General features: G+C 35.2%; 1 protein-coding gene across 1 annotated transcript in view; it reads left to right on the top strand.

The window, feature by feature from the left end:
- LOC149795529 (NHL repeat-containing protein 2-like) overlaps positions 1-20137 on the top strand; it is a 50581-nt gene that overhangs the window by 15141 nt on the left and 15303 nt on the right. Inside the window, exons 6-9 of the mRNA XM_089965336.1 lie at positions 2531-2624; positions 10765-10996; positions 12088-12213; positions 18865-19068. Of these exons, the coding sequence (XP_089821462.1) occupies positions 2531-2624; positions 10765-10996; positions 12088-12213; positions 18865-19068 (656 nt within the window). The remainder of the gene's footprint in view (positions 1-2530; positions 2625-10764; positions 10997-12087; positions 12214-18864; positions 19069-20137) is intronic.

Here is a 20137-nt window from a genome sequence, read left to right on the forward strand (position 1 = left end):
AAATATTTGTGGAGGTAGCAGTTTTAGTGGATTTTTTCATTGCTACTGTGATAATAAGAAGACCTTGTCTATCAGATGCATGTCTAATGATTGGAATATAGACACCAAAGTAATCAGTTGCCAAAGCGCAGAACCAGTACACATGAAAATGAATTCACAGTAACTTAAATGTTATTTGTGTCCTGTTACAGATGGATAGCTGTGACAGGAAGTCCTCCTCAGGAATGTTTAATCTGATGTTTTTTTGTTTCTTGTCAAAGATCGACAGACCAAGTGTGTTTTGTACCTAGCTGTTTAATCTGAATGTTATTTTGTTTATTGTAAAAGATCGACAGACCAACTGTGTTTTGTACCTAGCTGTTTAACCTGAATGTGGTTTTGTTTCTTGTCAAAGATTGACAGACCAACTGCGTTTTGTACCTAGCTATTTAACCTGAATGTTGTTTTGTTTCTTGTCAAAGATGGACAGACTAACTGTATTTTGTACCTAGCTGTTAAATCTGAATGTTGTTTTGTTTCTTGTCAAAGATGGACAGACCAACGGTGTTTTGTACCTAGCTGTTAAACCTGAATGTTGTTTTGTTTCTTGTCAAAGATGGACAGACCAACTGTGTTTTGTACTAGCTGTTTAACCTGAATATTTTGTTTCTTGTCAAAGATGGACAGACCGATGGTGTTTTGTACCTAGCTGTTAAACCTGAATGTTGTTTTGTTTCTTGTCAAAGATCGACAGACCAACTGTGTTTTGTACGTGGCTGTTAAACATGAATGTTGTTTTGTTTCATGTCAAAGATGGACAGACCAAGTGTGTTTTGTACCTAGCTGTTAAACCTGAATATTGTTTTGTTTCTTGTCAAAGATGGACAGACCAACTGTGTTTTGTATCTAGCTGTTAAACCTGAATGTTGTTTTGTTTCATGTCAAAGATACACAGACCAACTGTGTTTTGTACCGAGCTATTTAACCTGAATGTCATTTTGTTTCATGTCAAAGATCGACAGACCAACTGTGTTTTGTACCTAGCTGTTAAACCTGAATGTTGTTTTGTTTCATGTCAAAGATGGACAGACCAATGGTGTTTTGTACCTGGCTGATAAACCTGAATGTTGTTTTGTTTCTTGTCAAAGATGGACAGACCAACTGTGTTTTGTACCTAGCTGTTTAACCTGAATGTTGTTTTGTTTGTTGTCAAAGATGGACAGACCGATGGTGTTTTGTACCTAGCTGTTAAACCTGAATGTTGTTTTGTTTCATGTCAAAGATGGACAGACCAATGGTGTTTTGTACCTGGCTGTTAAACCTGAATGTTGTTTTGTTTCATGTCAGAGATCGACAGACCAACTGTGTTTTGTACCTGGCTGTTAAACCTGAATGTTGTTTTGTTTCATGTCAAAGACAGACAGACTAACTGTGTTTTGTACCTGGCTGTTAAACCTGAATGTTGTTTTGTTTCATGTCAAAGATGGACAGACCGACAGTGTTTTGTACCTAGCTGTTTAACCTGAATGTTGTTTTGTTTCATGTCAAAGATGGACAGACCAACGGTGTTTTGTACCTGGCTGTTAAACCTGAATGTTGTTTTGTTTCATGTCAAAGATGGACAGACCAACTGTGTTTTGTACCTGGCTGTTAAACCTGAATGTTGTTTTGTTTCATGTCAGAGATCAACAGACCAACTGTGTTTTGTACCTAGCTGTTAAACCTGAATGTTGTTTTGTTTCATGTCAAAGATCGACAGACCAACTGTGTTTTGTACCTGGCTGTTAAACCTGAATGTTGTTTTGTTTCATGTCAAAGATAGACAGACTAACTGTGTTTTGTACCTGGCTGTTAAACCTGAATGTTGTTTTGTTTCATGTCAAAGATGGACAGACCAACTGTGTTTTGTACCTAGCTGTTAAACCTGAATGTTGTTTTGTTTCTTGTCAAAGATGGACAGACCAACTGTGTTTTGTACCTGGCTGTTAAACCTGAATGTTGTTTTGTTTCATGTCAAAGATAGACAGACTAACTGTGTTTTGTACCTAGCTGTTAAACCTGAATGTTGTTTTGTTTCATGTCAAAGATGGACAGACCGACAGTGTTTTGTACCTAGCTGTTAAACGTGAATGTTGTTTTGTTTCATGTCAAAAATGGACAGACCATGTGTGTTTTGTACCTAGCTGTTAAACCTGAATGTTGTTTTGTTTCATGTCAAAGATGGACAGACCAACTGTGTTTTGTACCTAGCTGTTAAACCTGAATGTTGTTTTGTTTCTTGTCAAAGATGGACAGACCAACTGTGTTTTGTACCTGGCTGTTAAACCTGAATGTTGTTTTGTTTCATGTCAAAGATAGACAGACTAACTGTGTTTTGTACCTAGCTGTTAAACCTGAATGTTGTTTTGTTTCATGTCAAAGATAGACAAACTGTGTTTTGTACCTAGCTGTTAAACCTGAATGTTGTTTTGTTTCTTGTCAAAGATGGACAGACCGACTGTGTTTTGTACCTAGCTGTTAAACCTGAATGTTGTTTTGTTTCATGTCAAAGATGGACAGACCAACTGTGTTTTGTACCTGGCTATGGCAGGTAGTCATCAGATCTGGGTCTACTTCCTCAAGAATGTTACATGGTATAAAAACATGTAAGTTAAAATTTCCATAATTTTATTCTGTTGTCATGAATTTATATTTGATTTTCATCGTATTGCATGCAAGATATGATTTTGAAATATTGTGGCATTTCTGTACATACATAAAACACAAACTAGTCAATAAAATGACATTTTTAAACAATGATGAATAATTTTCAAGATGAGAGCAGCCCAGTATGTATTTTTAAGCAGCTTTTTAAGGAACTGTGAAGTGGCTGTATGTTAGTAATTACCACAAGCCGATGTGTCCTGTATCAGAAATATACAATTTTGGCTGATTTGTATTAAATATTTGCCTAATAAGATTGTGTAGAATCATGGGATCACTCATTGAAGAAAGTGATATTTGTTGTGAGGTGGTTTTCCATAAAATTTTTTACTTTAAAAACTGTGTGGTTCTTACAAAGTTCATATTTAATGAAAATTGGTCATATTTTAAGCATTTGCTTCGTTATACAGACTCCTCTCTTTTTTTTGAGATTGGGATTATGATGCTGTTGTTTGTGTCAAAACTTGTAGATGATATTTTCTTTCCTACATCATTACCTGATATATTTCACCATGTGATACAAAAAGTGATTGAATTATAGACATACAAATGCTAATTAGGTCTTGCATTATTTTGATCCCTACAAGTGGAATAATATTGTAATCAATACTGATGATAAAACAAAATCATTTACAGTAAGATACAGTTTTCTACAGTAATTGAGATGATCTTTTTTCAAATGGTTGCAAGATTTTCATGTTAATGTAATGTTTAAATAAATTGAAATTATTGTATGTAATCATGGATTGATTGGCTGATGCCATGCATATTTTATTGTAGCTATCTGGAGTTTATAAAGAAAACAAGTTTAAATTCCTTCAGCATTAAAAATCAGTAAAATTAAAGTGTGCAGCTCTTTCACAGCTGTGTACATTCTTCAGAATGATTTACCTCTAGCTGTTAAATCTAAACAAAATAATAAAATATGGGATGGGCATACTTTAAGTAATGCCCATAACTTGAATCTTTCAATGTGCAATATTATGACAAAGTAGCTCTCTTTTTACTAAAAACATTATGAATGCATATGTATAGATGTTTTCAGAAAGTCTGTACGGTAGCACAAATTCCAAACCCCTGTCACCAGTTAATTTAATTATACAAATTGACAAAATTTTAAGTCAATGACATGTAAACAAAACATTTGAAATAAATCTACATGAACTGACCCTGAAAGATACACTACACCTTTGAAATAAAATTGCATGAACTAACCTAAGACTTGTAAAATACACTGCATATTTGAAATGAATTTACATGAACTAACCTTGTAAAATACACAGCACATCTGAAATAAATTTACATGAACTGACCTTGAAAAATACACTACACATTGGAAATAAATTTACATGAACTAACCTTGAAAAAATAATCTGCACTACACTCTTTGATAATGAGGGGGTTATAATGGTTGACAGGTTATTAGATCTTGAATAAATGACAACATTTTTAGTTTACAAATTTCTGATATAAGATAAGATATAAATTTAATAATCGACATACATGAGACATAAATTTAATAATGAGCATACATGCGATATAAATTTAATAATGGACATGCATGAGATATAAATTTAATAATGGACGTACATGAGATATAAATTTAATAATGGATATACATGAGACATAAATTTAATAATGGGCATACATGAGATATAAATTTAACAATGGACATACATGAGACATAAATTTAATAATGGGCGTACATGCGATATAAATTTAATAATGGACATACATGAGATATAAATTTAATAATGGACATACATGAGACATAAATTTAATAATGGGCGTACATGAGATATAAATTTAATAATGGACATGCATGAGATATACATTTAATAATGGACGTACATGAGATATAAATTTAATAATGGACGTACATGAGATATAAATTTAATAATGGACATACACATGAGACAAATTTAATAATGGGCATACGTGAGATATAAATTTAATAATGGACGTACACATGAGATATAAATTTATTAATGGGCACACATGAGATATAAATATTTTGTTATTGGTCTTTTAATATCTTATTCAGTATACAACAATGATCATTAAACATCTGTTTTTTCTATCATAACATGAAAATGTTAATGATTAAGAAATAAATATTAGCAGATCATTTAAATGCTTGGACAAGAAAAACCCAGAAGAGCTTGAACTCTTAATTTGCAATCTACATATTATGCTTTTCTTGGTTTTCAAACTGTGAAGTGATTGATTTACTCAGTGTGGAGTTCAGACTGTGAAGTGATTGATTTACTCAGTGTGGAGTTCAAACTGTGCTGTGATGGATTTATTCCTTGTGGAGTCCAGACTATCATGCATCAGCTTAAGAAGTTCAATAAATTATAAATAATGATAATTCACAAGTGATATGTAAAATTAAATCAAATATTACATTGCTAGTGCATTAACTATGCTGTACCAAAAATATCAATCACAGAAGGGCTTTACATTGTTTCAAAATAAAGACAGTCAAGTGACTACATTGTTTCAAAATAAAGACAGTCCAGTGACTTTATTTGTAATTTTTTGATAATGCTGGATCTTAAATTTAATAGGTAAATAGTTGAAATGTTGAAAATCAATTTCTTTGAGAGGTTTTTCTTTCTAGATCCTACTGTCATGCTGAAAACATGGAAATAAACATTTGTATGCAACTCAGTACATTATTTTCAGCAGATAGCCTTACTCCAAAGTTTGCTCCAATTTACCTCAGTTTTGGTGAAGCCTTGATAATAATTAATGGAACAAGTTCAAAGACTGGAATGTTCTCATACATATTCTCAAACGTCTCTTAGCTATGATATTTACATTTTCAAATTACTTCACAGTTGTTGCTGTTGGATACTGAGCAGGTGTTTACATAGAGCTCATGAGTGTAGATTGAAAAGTATACAGTTTAAATCATGCGCTAAAGTTTTTCTTTATATTTGCTTTCCACTTTCATTTCTCAGCCATGTAACTGATAGTTGTCAGTGTAAAATCTTTTTGTTACTGGGTATCTTATTCCAGCTTGTAACCACTCCGGTGGAACAGTGGTTAGAGCCTCTGCCTTGGATGCAGGAGGTCATGGGTTCGAACCCTAGCCAAGTCATACCAAAGACTTATGAAATATGGTACTAACAGCCTGCCTCGCTAGGCACTCAGCATTAAGAGGTTAGTCTTGGGACTGGTCGGCCTGGTGTCAGGATAATGTGACTGGGTGGTACATCATGCTACATGTCTGCAACATGATGCCTCAGTGCTACACAGCACTATAAACTGTCACACTGCAGATATCATAGCTATATGACTGAAAAATTGGTAAAGCTACGTTAAAAACCCATATCACACATGCACACACACACACACGCACACACTTGTTGTGAAGGCATCATTGCGCAGTAATGGACTTGGTGTTGAAAGGTGTCCATGCACAGTATTGAGCCAGGCATTGAAAGATGTTATTGCACAGCATAGGACCTGGTATTGCAAGGTGTCATTGCACAGCATAGGACCTGATATTGCATGGTGTCATTGCACAGCATAGGACCTGGTATTGCAAGGTGTTATTGCACAGCATAGGACCTGGTATTGCAAAGTGTCATTGCACAGCATAGGACCTGGTATTGAAGGGTGTCATTGCACATCATAGGACCTGGTATTGAAGGGTGTTATTGCACAGCATAGGACCTGGTATTGCAAGGTGTCATTGCACAGCATATAATCTGGTATTGAAAGGTGTCATTGCACAGCATAGGACCTGGTATTGAAATGTGTCATTGCAACGTGAATGACATTTCATTGAAAGTTGCCACTGAGTAGTAATGAGCCTGGCATTGAAAGGAGTCATTACACGTCATATGACCTGGTATTGAAGGGTGTCATTGCACAGCTTAGGACCTGGTATTGAAAGGTGTCACTGCACAGCATAGGACCAAGCATTGAAAGTTGTCATTGCACAGCATAGAACCTGATATTGAAAGGTGTCATTGCACAGCAACTCTCCTGCTGTTAAAAGGTCATTGCACAGCAAATGACCTGGCATTTAAAGGTGTTACTGCACAGCAAATGACCTGGTATTGAAGGGTGTTAATGCACTGTAAAGAGTCTGGCATAGAAAGGTGTCATTACAAAGCAAATGACCTGGTATTGAAAGGTGTCTTTGTACAACATATGACCTGATATTGAAAGGTTTCATTGCACAGCAAAGAACCTCTCATTGAAAGGTGTCCATGCACAGTAATGATCCTGGCATTGAAAGGTGTTGTTGCACATGAAAGGGTCTGGCATTGAAAGGTGTCATTACATGCCAAAGGGTTACGGAGTACTTGTGCATTATCATTAGATAGTGTTTCACATTCTTCATTAGGGGTCACTTCTTTAAGGTTAAGTCATCACTGATTATTTTATATTTTCTGTTACACTTTACTTTCCACTGTTTAATTTTCAAGCCGTTTCAAGTTGAGATATGAAACTCAGTAGATTAATACCTTATTAGAAGGTGATGGGTGTACCACATTTGGAATCCTGTCATTAAGGTCAAGGTCATGGCTCCATGGTTTCAGTTCTCCCCTTTCACTTTTAATTCCACTCTATAACTTTAGAGCTGTATTAGATTAAAGGTGAAATGTATCATACTTATATAACATCATTTAAAGGTTTATCACATGCCAAATTGAAGTCCTGTTTTTAAGGTCAAGGTCAATACTCCATGCCTTCAGTTTTTCCCTTACACTTTCAGTTACACTTTTTAGCTTTAGAGCTGAATAAGATTAAGGGTGAAATGTAGCATACATATATCATCATTACATGGTGTGTCATATACCACATTGGAGTCTGGTTTTTAAGGTCAAGGTCATAGCTCAGGACTTAAGTTTTCCATGATACTGTCTATTCCTCACTTAGTTCTGTTTGAGATTAAAAGTTGAAACTGTATATATATATATGTGTGTGAGTGTGTGTGTGTGTGTGTGTGTGTGTGTGTGTGTGTGTGTGTGTGTGCATGCATGTGTGTGTGTGTGTGCATTGTCATTAGAATGTGTGTCAGCTACCTCACCAGGAGCACATTTTTAGGATCAAGGTCACAGCTTAATATTTTTCATTTTCCATCACACTTTCTACACTATAAATCTAGTCTATAATTTCAGACCAGTTAGAGATTAAGGTATGATATTATCATTAGAATTTGTTCTGTGCATTAGACTTGTGGCTTCATTTTTTTCTGTTTTACAGCCTAAAGAAAAAGCTGTTTTGGTTTAGAGATGAACCCATTGTACACTTACATTTCTCAATTTGATGGCATCTCATTTATCACAGTCAAGGTTTCGTTTTCAATGTCAAGGTCATTGATAAGTTTCTTAAGCTTTTTGGCACTTTTACTCAAATGCCCTTTGAGTTGGCAACATGCAACTTGGTTATGTTCAGTGTCTGCCTAGAATCTCTACAATAGCAGGACTGCCAGCTGTCACCTGTGTGAGTGATTGGATAGTATTACATAATCAAGGTAAATATGAGAGAGCAAAAACTGGCAAGGGACCACAGAGTGCACTAAAGTGTAGAGGGTTCATTGTATGTAGCAGCTTCAGGTTTAATAACTGCAAATATTATTGATTGGATTTAGGTAGAATTTCATTGTTACCTTAAGTAAAAAGCAAAAATGATTACAATTGTTGCTGGTAAGTGAAGACTTTCCTCTGCAAATTAAGTGGGCAAGACTTTGGATAAATAGCACATAGAGTGTATTATGCAGTGCTAGTTATTTTGTGGGACCTAACCTCTCAAATTGGACTAAAATATAGGTTAAGTACTTTGAGCTGAAATATCTAAGAAAATAATTTCATTATCCTGAAAATATTTCCTTCCGGTGTAATACATAGTCTGGAAAAGTGCATGAATTTTGATATGACAAACATATTTTCTCTCCAAAACTAGTACATGTAGTATCTAGAGAAAACTATCTATTAATCAGTTAAATTATGTGTTATTTATTTTCTGGTGAGATTTTAATTCACCCAATTTTTGTTGAATGATACAGTAAAACAATGCATTAACCATGACATTAGTTGCAGTTTGTCATTTTGTCATCGGACGCAAGTTAAAGACTTTACAAACCAGTTTAGTGATGTTATCATGAGCCTACATGATTTCGACACTTTTTTACAATATTATCACAATAATATTAGACATGTGCCACGATATGTGCCCAGCCTAAGTTACATCACAGGGAAAATTCCCTTGTTTCTTTTTTTCCACTGACCATTGTCCACAGGCTTTATTTCTGTTTGTCAATGAAAATGTATTAGTGTTCTGTATTGCAATGCGTTGGCAAAGGATATGTGGCCAGCAGATTTCTCAAATCTGTATGATATCAGCAAATTATATTGCTTGCCAATATCTGTGTCATGCCAGCTCCAAAGACCATACACAACATAATATATAATATCAGAACATTAGTGGACTCTCATCAGAAATACTTTTCAGGCTTATGGAGTATTTTTGACAAGTATGGTCAGATAAAGGTCATTAATGATTCATGATGTATTTTTCATAATTTATTATGGATAAATGTCATTGCATCGCCCCATGGCACTGTCCCAAGCCTGTTACCAGATGAAGGCATAATTTTTACTGCAGACATTTACAGTCATACTTAAAGCTTTGAACTGCACTGAATCCTCTCAAAAGCAAATTTGATATTATTTTCAGACTCACTTTTAATGTTGAAAATGTTGCAAAACATTGAATCTGGCAATCCATTTATATCCTAGATATTATCGAAACATCAGATGGTCATAAGTATTTTGTAACTGTTGGCTGCCTAGTCACATTGGTGTAGAGCATAATGAAAGGGAAGATAAACCAGCAAAAGCTTTCCTGTGGTCATCCATTTCCAAATAGAACATTGTACATACTGACTTCCAATATTGTATAAATAACCATGTTCTTTAAACCTTGTAAAATATGTAAAATGAAAACTCCACAAACTTCAGAACATCAGACCCTTTTTGGAGAGTGGCTTCACTCATATAGAACAAATTGCAGAGATGAGGTGATACTGTGTTGATCAAGAATTGAACACGTCTACCTGACTCTTCAGAAGGGTGAACCTCAACCAGACTGCATACCATCTGTAGTCTGAATATACTCCCCGTTTGTACCCCACTACCGATTTCAATAATGGAAATCTTTAATGTGAAAAAAGTGCACAGAACTTAGTCCATTCATTAACTTTTTTATAATTTCTAAGCTGATCGTGACCAGAGTTGCCCTAACACTGGCATCCTCTGTGCCTTTCATGCTCAGTGGACTTTCCATACTTACACGGCAGCATATTGCATACACTATGGGTGACTCTGTTTTCCTCAAACAACATTGTGACATAGTTCATCTTATTCAGTAACTGCCAGATAATTCTGTAAATTACTATAATGTTGAATGCTTAAAGTTATATCTCTTTGCACAGATGAACACAGAAATTACATCGCTTGTTAAATCCACATGAAAGGCAAATTTGTCGTTGTCATTCCTTTCCGTTGTTTGATTCGACATTGTAAGTATCAGAAGTAGATGACATAGTATTTTCCTTCTATGTACATGCATGTGTAGTCATGAAAACACTCCTTTGCTGAAAATGGACTTGACCAGGAACTGGAAATGACTAGCGAGCATGGTCATCTTTTACACTGAAAACCTCTGTTTGGAATGAAATGCACATACAAAACAGTGTCAGGCCCCCCCCCCCCAACATAATCAGGTTTGAAATTATAAATCAATAAATGAACTAAGTTCTGTGCATCTTCTTTTATCTCATGTGTGCTTTTTTGTTTTATAAATCAGTAGCGGGGTACAAACAAACAGGGAGGTACATTCAGACTATTATCTCCTTTTCCATTCTTTCATCTATCCATCCTTTCATACCTGTTTCTTTTCAGAACTGAATGTTTGATTGCATTTGTTTGAACAAATAACTCTCATAGATCTTTAAAGTGATATTGCATCAATAAATAACACAGCATGTAATGGTGGAATGTGTGTGTAGAGCAGGCAGACAGTAATTCAAATCAGTTGGGTTTTTTAAAACTTTTTCAGAGAGTACAAAGCTGGAACTTGTGTGAGATTTGCTGGCACTGGAAATGAGGAGAACAGGAACAACAGTTACCCAGAAAAGGCTGCATTTGCACAGCCCTCGGGTTTGGCCATATCTACACACTCAGCTATCCAAGCTCTTTATGTAGCTGACAGTGAAAGTTCCAGCATCAGGGTCATCTCACTGAAGGATGGGTCAGTTAAAGGGCTGGCAGGAGGAGACGTTAACCCCATTGTGAGGGTTTTATTTTTTATTATTATATTTAAACATATTGGAAATAGAGGTTCACATAAAATATGTATCACATATACTCGCTTATTAAGTCAAGTCCAGCCTCAAAAAATGCACAGACTCAGATCTGCTGTCACATAATGCACTGGCAGATCTGGGTCTTTGCAGTTTGTTAGGAATAATCAGTAGAACAAACAACATAGACCCTGATTCTCATGGGCATTATGCTATGGCAGATAATGATACTTGTTGTTTGCAGTTTGACTGGACTTATACCTGAGTAGATATGGTATCTAGTTGTTATACAAGAGACTATGTTATCTTCCGTTAGCCATTGTCATCATCATATAGATGATCTGTACAAATACGGGAATTTTTCAAAGGAGTCTTCAGGGGCTATCAGTGATCCAGTCAATCCCAAATCAAGATGTGAAGTTAGACAAATTCTCCTTTATAACAATTTATTTGGGAAAAGTTTATTCAGATTGATCAATATTCTCACCCCACCCACCCCCCAGATCATCCACAAAAGTCTGAATGATTTTAAAGGCTCAGTAATAAAACAAAGGTGAAATCCATACAAAATTAAACAATAGCTCTTCAAGTAAAACATACTTAAGACCAAGGAAAAATAAATGTTCAGTTTGGAACAGTCACTCATATATGCAACTAAGAATTTTGTATCCTTTTACAAAATCTGCCTTTCCTGGTTAACTTGTATAAATATGTTTAAATGGAACATCCCAAATGCACAGTGTTTTTAAATGCGTGAATGCTGTGATTTTGAGTTCAGTTCTTTCAGGTCTACATGGTTACTGAATTTGCCACCATTCATATTGATGGTCATGTATTTTCTCTATGACGTTCCTGGTGAAATTATTCTTGAAGGTGAAAATATAGTGCTTGCAAATTTGCTATAATAGTGCTCACCTTTATGTAGGAACCACTTGAATGCAAAGACTTGTTTGTACAAGGTCTATATCTCTATATTTTATACCTATATGTGAAAACCACATTTTCATTAAACTATGCATGTCACTAATGGACAACTCCTGTGGAGAAATCGGGCTCTTTAAAACTCTTTTCTTATACAGAATTTATTTGCGTATGGAGATGAAGATGGTGTTGGGGTCAAGGCCAAGTTTCAGCATCCACTAGCTGTAACTCTAGCATCCACAGAGTCAGGACCACTGCTTGTTGCAGACTCCTACAACCATAAGGTACCATTGTCTACCCACAATCTTGTCCCTGTTGTTCTGTTAATGTGTTCTAATTGATTTTGTCAGTATTCATATGGATTCTCGAAAGCCTTGAAATTACTTGAATTCTGAGATGGCAAAATCAAGGCCTTTTAAGTGCTTGAGTTTTGAGATGGCAAAATCAAGGTCTTGATAAAGTATTTGAATTATAAAATAGCAAAGTCAAGGTCTTGAAAGTGGTTGAGCTTTAAAAAGATGGCAAAGTCAAGACTTTGAAAGTGCTTGAGTTCTAAGATGGCATAATCAAGGCCTTGAAGATTCTAAGATAGTGAAATCAAGGCCTTGAAAGTGGTTGAGTTCTAAAAGAGAAAAGTTAAGGCTTGAAAATGCTTGAGTTCAAGATGACAAAATGAATAGCTTGAAAGTGCTTCAGTTCAAAAGATGGCAAAATCATGGCCTTGAATCATCTTCGCTAGCCAGGGTTCCAATAACCCTATCTACACCTTGGCTTATTGAGCAATATATTATTTCTGTGCTTTGGGTCTGTGAAGCCACCACATCCAATCAAAGTTAAGTTGTTCAAATTTGAACACTGTTCCTATGTGATCAAGACAAGGAGAGCACACAACTTGAATGGACTGTTAAATAAGCACTTTTCCAGTGCTGGTCCATGTTTGCATAAATGTTTCACTTAGTTAGACCTGTAATGGCTTCGCTTCCCTCTGGTACATAGTCATACTTTCAAAGTTTAACTTACAAAGTATCCTTTTTAGGTCAATTGCCACTACCATTTTTGGCTGATGTACAATGTACCATGCTATTGGTTGGTTGGCACTACATGCTGGGGGAGGCAACACATGAAATTGAATAGATATTGCCAGGGCAAAACACTGATATAGCTGTTCGATCTGCCAAGGTTTAAATAAGGTTATCAGAACCTTGGCTAGCAAAGATGATCCTTGAATGTGCTTGCTTTTTAACATTGCAAAATCAAGGCCCTGAAAATGATTTATTTCTATGATGGTGGAATCAAGGGCATGAAAGTGCTTGAGGTTTATGATGGCAGAAATCAAGGGCTTGAAAGTGCTTTATTTCTATGATGGTGAAATCAAGATCTTGAAAGTGCTTGAGTTTCAAGATTGTGAAATCAAGGTGGCGCTATACAGTTTCGCATTTTGCATAGGGTTAGGATTTTAAAGAAAAAGAATGTCCCCGGCTTTCCTCACTGGTTATACTGGCTATTTAAAAAAGACCTTGTATATCTTAGGTGTAATGCAAAGAACCTTTAATTCCCTTTATTTTGGTGTATGATTGATGGGTGTACTATGCATTATAGAGTATACAGCTTGGCCTTACTTCAAATGTGCACCTTTCAAAAAAGTGCTAGCTCTACTTGGTCATTTTCACTTCCTGAACTTCAGAGGTCAATTGTATAAAAAAGAGCAGATAACTTTTTTTACATTTTATATATTTGGTAATTCATTCATTGCACTTTCAGAAGCTGGTATTGTCTAGTCTGGCAAAATTCATTTTCCCTATTTTAATAGCTGCTATGTATAGTGTACTTTAGACTAATTCAGACTGATTTTTTAACACAAGGGAGCAGTCATTTTAGTTAGCAGTGTGCTTAAATCATGTAAAATTTCCAAAAATACAATATCCAAAAGAAATATCATCCACATTACATTAATGTAGCATAGAGGTATGCAAACATTCTCTCCATTGTGCATGTTTTAAATGTGAACTACTTCACCTTACATACGTCACTCTCTCAAAAGTACATATTATCTGGTGAGCGCCACCATAAAGAAGATGTAGGTATTATTTTTGTATGATTTAATTATGTTTATTTGGCTGAAACATTTAAGTCGCAAGCATCAAAACAATCCTTATGAATAATTCTCCTGCCTTTTTCCACACAGAACAGTATTTATGAGTGTCAGAGTCTCTAACAAGTCCAGCCTACCCCCCCCCCCATGATAAAAGTGAGCTATTTTAAGAATGCACATTACATTTTGTAAACATAGCAACCAATGTTATGCTGAATGACAGGAACATGAAACTAGCCAGAATTATTTCTGAGATATCAACAATGAATTTTACAATTAGAAAAGGGAGGTAACTCATCAGCTTCATAAAGGTCAAAGGTCAAAGTGTAAAATATTTGCCTATTGTTTAATATGGAAGAAGCGAATTCACTTTCTCTTCATTTATTTTTTATTTCATTGCAAATAAATGAAAAGAAACATTTTCACCATTTATTTCTGTCACTTATTGCAACAGTTTTAAATTTAAGTTGACTCTATTCCTATATTCTAAGTCTTCTAATTTCCCCATAATTAAGGTCACTACTCACACAAACATACCTCATGGCAAATTATGTAAGAAAGAGAAAAATGATCATAATTAGCTTATTTTCATGCTTAACATCAATATGAATGTACCATTTTATTCAGAACATCATACATAATTATATGAAAATAAAAAAAATAATTGCAAACATTTTTTTATTTTCTTTAAGGTGGCGCTATACAGTTCTAGCTCTACTTGGTCATTTTCACTTCCTGAACTTCAGAGGTCAATTGTGTACTTTAGACTAATTCAGACTGATTTTTTAACACAAGGGAGCAGTCATTTTAGTTCGCAGTGTGCTTAAATCATGTAAAATTTCCAAAAGTACAATATCCAAAAGAAATATCATCCACATTACATTAATGTAGCATAGAGGTATGCAAACATTCTCTCCACTGTGCATGTTTTAAATGTGAACTACTTCACCTTACATACGTCACTCTCTCAAAAGTACATATTATCTGGTGAGCGCCACCCAAGGACTTGAGTTTTATGATGGCAAAAATCAAGGGCTTGAAAGTGCTTGAAATTAACATTCCTATAATGTGCTTGAAAGTCCTTTAATGTTTAGAAGAGGGACACGTATCAATTGCTTAATATTGTACAGTGGTTGCAGTTATGTTGTTTGTTTGCATTAATTTTGGTTGCAGTTATGTTGTTTATTTACATTAATTTAGATAGAAATGTTACATATTCTGAATTTGCCACACATAAACTGCTTTTAACTAAAAAAACAAGTAGATAATTTAGACATTTATTGTTTTATATGTATATGAAAAAAGGAAAAGAAAACTGTGGATTTTCTTGATCTGTCATAAAATAGTTCCTTAAAAATTATTACTTGCTTCTTGGAAAGTCTTAAAAGTTCTATATCTTTTTTCAAAGTTTAAGAAAAACAAAATGACAATGTTTAGCTATTGTCATGTCAATTTTAGGCTGATTGCTCGCTTCAACTACAGAAGTTCTTGGGGTCTTATTTATCTAGTTTTAAATTTATTTATACTATTAATTACAGTAACAGATGTGACTCGGGTAGTCTTGGCCTGCCCTGCCTTTCTGTTTTTAACAGATGTGCAACAGACTCAGGTAGTCTTGGCCTGGCCTGCCTATCTGTTTTTGACAGATGTGCAACAGACTCAGGTATTCTTGGCCTGCCCTGCCTATCTGTTTTTAACAGATGTGCAACAGACTCAGGTAGTCTTGGCCTGCCCTGACTATCAGTTTTGTAAATTTGCAGATGTTTACATTATACAAATACATTTTGACCCATCCCTTCAGCAAGTGTTGAGATTATGATGTCCTAAAAAAACTTCACATAGAAAAAGTCATATGACTTGAAAACCAAGAATTTCATCATACAGTACTGATATGTAATCGTATAAATTTTACTTCTGTTTATCTTAAAGATATTCATTGGCATGCATTGTTTTATTTTACTTGTTTACACTTGATTACACCTATAGTGTTATTTTATTGCCCAAAAATTTGGGGCACCTTATTTTCATTTCACATTGTTTTTCTCTAAACCCAGCTTTGACTTTCCATTGCATGACAGTGGAAGCCAAAGCAGGCTGGGTTATCAAGGTCATACACATCACATCATCTTACATACAAAGACTGCCTATCTTCCAGTTCAGAGTTAATTAACCACAATTTATTTTTCAAGATGTTTGAAATTTTGAAAGTAAAACATGCATACAGAAGAAAATTTCATTCTGTAAATTCAGCTGGATGTTCTTATTACAATTATTGTGTGAAAATTGTGGTCAAAATAGGCCTACTCTGATGGAAATAGTGTTCAGAACAGACATGCATTGATGGAAATAGTGGTCAAAATAGACATGCAGTGATGGAAATAGTGTTCAGAATAGACATGCAGTGATGGAAAGTGTTAAGAATAGACATGCAGTTATGGAAATAGTGGTTAAAATAGACATGCAGTAATGGAAATAGTGTTCAGAATAGACATGCAGTGATGGAAAGTGTTAAGAATAGACATGCAGTGATGGAAATAGTGGTCAAAATAGACATGCAGTGGTGGAAATTATGATTAAACAAATGTTGCATTAATGGAAATAGTGGTCAAAATAGATCTGCAGTGATGGAAATAGTGGTCAAAATAGACATGCAGTGATGGAAATAGTGGTCAAAATAGACATACAGTGATGGAAATAGTGGTCAAAATAGACATGCAGTGATGGAAATAGTGGTAAAAAAAGGTTGCATTAATGGAAATAGTGGTCAGAATAGACATGCAGTGATAGAAATAGTGGTCAAAATAGGCATGCATTGATGGAAATAGTGGTCAGAATAGACATGCAGTGATGGAAATAGTGATCAGAATAGACATGCAGTCATGGAAATAGTGGTCAGAATAGACATGCAGTGCTGGAAATAGTGATCAAAATAGACATGCAGTGCTGGAAATATTGGTCAGAATAGACATGCAGTGATGGAAATTGTGATCAGAATGGACATGCAGTCATGGAAATAGTGGTCAGAATAGACATGCAGATGTGGAAATAGTGGTCAAAATAGACATGCAGTGCTGGAAATAGTGGTCAGAATAGACATGCAGTGATGGAAATAGTGGTCAGAATAGACATGCAGTCATGGAAATGGTGGTCAAAATAGATGTGCATTGATGGAAAAAGCGCTCTAAATAGACATGCAGTGATGGAAATAGTGGTTAAAAAAGGTTGCATTAATGGAAATAGTGGTCAGAATAGACATACAGTAATGGAAATAGTGGTCAAAATAGACATGCATTGTCAGAAATAGTGATCAAAATAGACATGCAGTGATGGAAATAGTGGCCAGAATAGACATGCAGTGATGAAAATAGTGATCAGAATAGACGTGCATTGATGGAATTAGTGATCAGAATAGACATGCAGTTATGGAAATATTGGTCAAAATAAACATGCAGTAATAGAAATAGTGGTCAAAATAGACATGCAGTAATAGAAATAGTGGTCAAAATAGACATGCAGTAATAGAAATAGTGGTCAAAATAGACATGCAGTGTCAGAAATAGTGGTCAAAATAGACATGCAGTGTCAGAAATAGTGGTCAAAATAGACATGCAGTGGTGGAAATAGTGGTCAAAATAGACATGCAGTGATGGAAATAGTGGTCAGAATTGGTCTGCAGTGATGGAAATAGTGGTCAGAATTGGTCTGCAGTGATGGAAATGGTGGTCAAAATAGACATGCAGTGTCAGAAATAGTGATCAAAATAGACATGCAGTGGTGGAAATAGTGGTCAAAATAGACATGCAGTGATGGAAATAGTGGTCAGAATTGGTCTGCAGTGATGGAAATAGTGGTCAGAATTGGTCTGCAGTGATGGAAATGGTGGTCAAAATAGACATGCATTGATAGAAATAGTGGTCAGAATAGGTCTGCAGTGATGGAAATGGTGGTCAAAATAGACATGCAGTGATGGAAATAGTGGTCAAAATAGACATGCAGTGTCAGAAATAGTGGTCAAAATAGACATGCAGTGGTGGAAATAGTGGTCAGAATAGGTCTGCAGGGATTGAAATGGTGGTCAAAATAGACATGCAGTGATAGAAATAGTGGTCAGAATAGGTCTGCAGTGATGGAAATGGTGGTCAAAATAGACATGCAGTGATGGAAATAGTGGTCACAATAGGTCTGCAGGGATTGAAATGGTGGTCAAAATAGACATGCAGTGATAGAAATAGTGGTCAGAATAGGTCTGCAGTGATGGAAATGGTGGTCAAAATAGACATGCAGTGATGGAAATAGTGGTCAAAATAGATCTGCAGTAATGGAAATAGTGGTCCAAATAGGTCTGCAGTGAAGGAAATAGTTGTCAGAACAGACCTGCAATTGTCTAGTAGCATCCTGCTCCAATATATTATCTCCTATAGCAGTAAATTGTTACTTGATAATTTTCAATATTTTTTAATGTTGCCTATGATAGAATAAAAAATAAACAGTTGCAAATTCAAGACTGGACAGTCTTGACACATGGGTCTTCAGTTATTATTGGAATGCAACAACTCTAAGATTGATGGATGGAAGTGCTGAAGAACAACCTTTTGATCTGCCTGACCTAAATCTGTTATTACAGAAAATAATTCGAACATTTCTCACAGTTTAATTATAAATTTTCTCCTACATGTTCTTTTTCTCATACAGTTTCTTATCTTTGTTTTAAGTTTAACTATGTATTTCTTATTCTTCACTTTTCAAAGAACTTAGTCATGCTGGTCATTATGTGTCTTATCACAGTCACTTTTATTTTTATACCATAGCATTTCAAGACAAGGATTATATGGTTCCATTTCAGATTAAGTCCATAGATCTGAAGACAAAAAACTGCACAACAATAATGGGAACAGGTAAAGCTGGAAGTGCCAGGGGAGATAACCCTCTGAAAACAGAGCTGAATGAGCCTGGAGGTTTATGTGTTTCTAACAATCTACTGTATATAGCAGACACCAATAATCATGACATCAAAGTCCTGGACTTGATTGTTCAGAAAGTTAGCAGTGTAAGTGACATACAGTAATCCGTTGCTATAAATCCCCTCAGTATACTGCTGTCCCATTATAATGTGGTATAGTGTCATGATTATGACCATAACTTGTTGATACATACCTCCATGTAAAGTTACTCACTTAGGGTTCGTGTAACTTATGTGACTCCCATGAACAGCATGATAAAGAGAGAGCACTATAGGGGCTCAGGGTGGCTGAGTGCTCTAAAATGCATGCCTTGACAAATCGCTGACATCTAACCTCTGTCTTCTTAGGTGTGTCTCGAGCATGGCCAACATGGGTATGTGAGAAAGCTTGCCAACAGCCCCCAGTGGGCTGGTTGTTCTTCCCAAGATTGTCCCAGGTTCTTCTTCCACCAGATATACTGGCTGCCATGCCTAGTGTATCATGTGCTGAAAATGACATTAAACCCACAGGAATAACAACAGAAGGGCACTGTATATTACTTAGTTGAATTTGCAATATTTTTCATTGTCTTTAAGCTAAAGAATGTCGTATATCAATCTTTGTTTTTTATAATGTCTTTCTTTTTGCTTGATTATTCTTGTGAATTTTTATTTCTCATGTCAAACATAAGAAGTTCATTAATAGATCTTGAACTGCAGATACTTATAACAAGAGTCCATTAGCCACTTGATATTCTGAAACAATATTTGTATTATACACTCACTATAAAACCCTCTCCCAATATTTGGTTACTTTACAAGATTTAACAAGTCAATATTTTCATTTCATTTTCCTTTAAATATAGGCAGGTGGATATTTTAGATACATTTCACTTTTGCAGTGAACAGTCCTGAAAGTAATATTGTAGTAGTCCATTTTCAAGTCCCTTGCTTGTTTAACAGTCTGGAAAGTAATCTTGTAGTAGTCTGTTTTCAAGTCCCTTGCTTGTTTAACAGTCCAGAAAGTAATTTTGTAGTAGTCCATTTTCAAGTCCCTTGCTTGTTTAAGTCAGGATTAAATAAAAAATTCTTTCCACTCAATGATACAAGACTTCGCCTCGACTCGCTAAACAAAATTTTCAAGGCAAAAGTTTTGTTTACCTCATTAATTGTTTAT

The sequence above is a fragment of the Sinohyriopsis cumingii genome, chromosome 7 (genome assembly GCF_028554795.1).
Source record: "Sinohyriopsis cumingii isolate HCF-2022 chromosome 7, ASM2855479v2, whole genome shotgun sequence".
NCBI lineage: Eukaryota > Metazoa > Mollusca > Bivalvia > Unionida > Unionidae > Sinohyriopsis > Sinohyriopsis cumingii.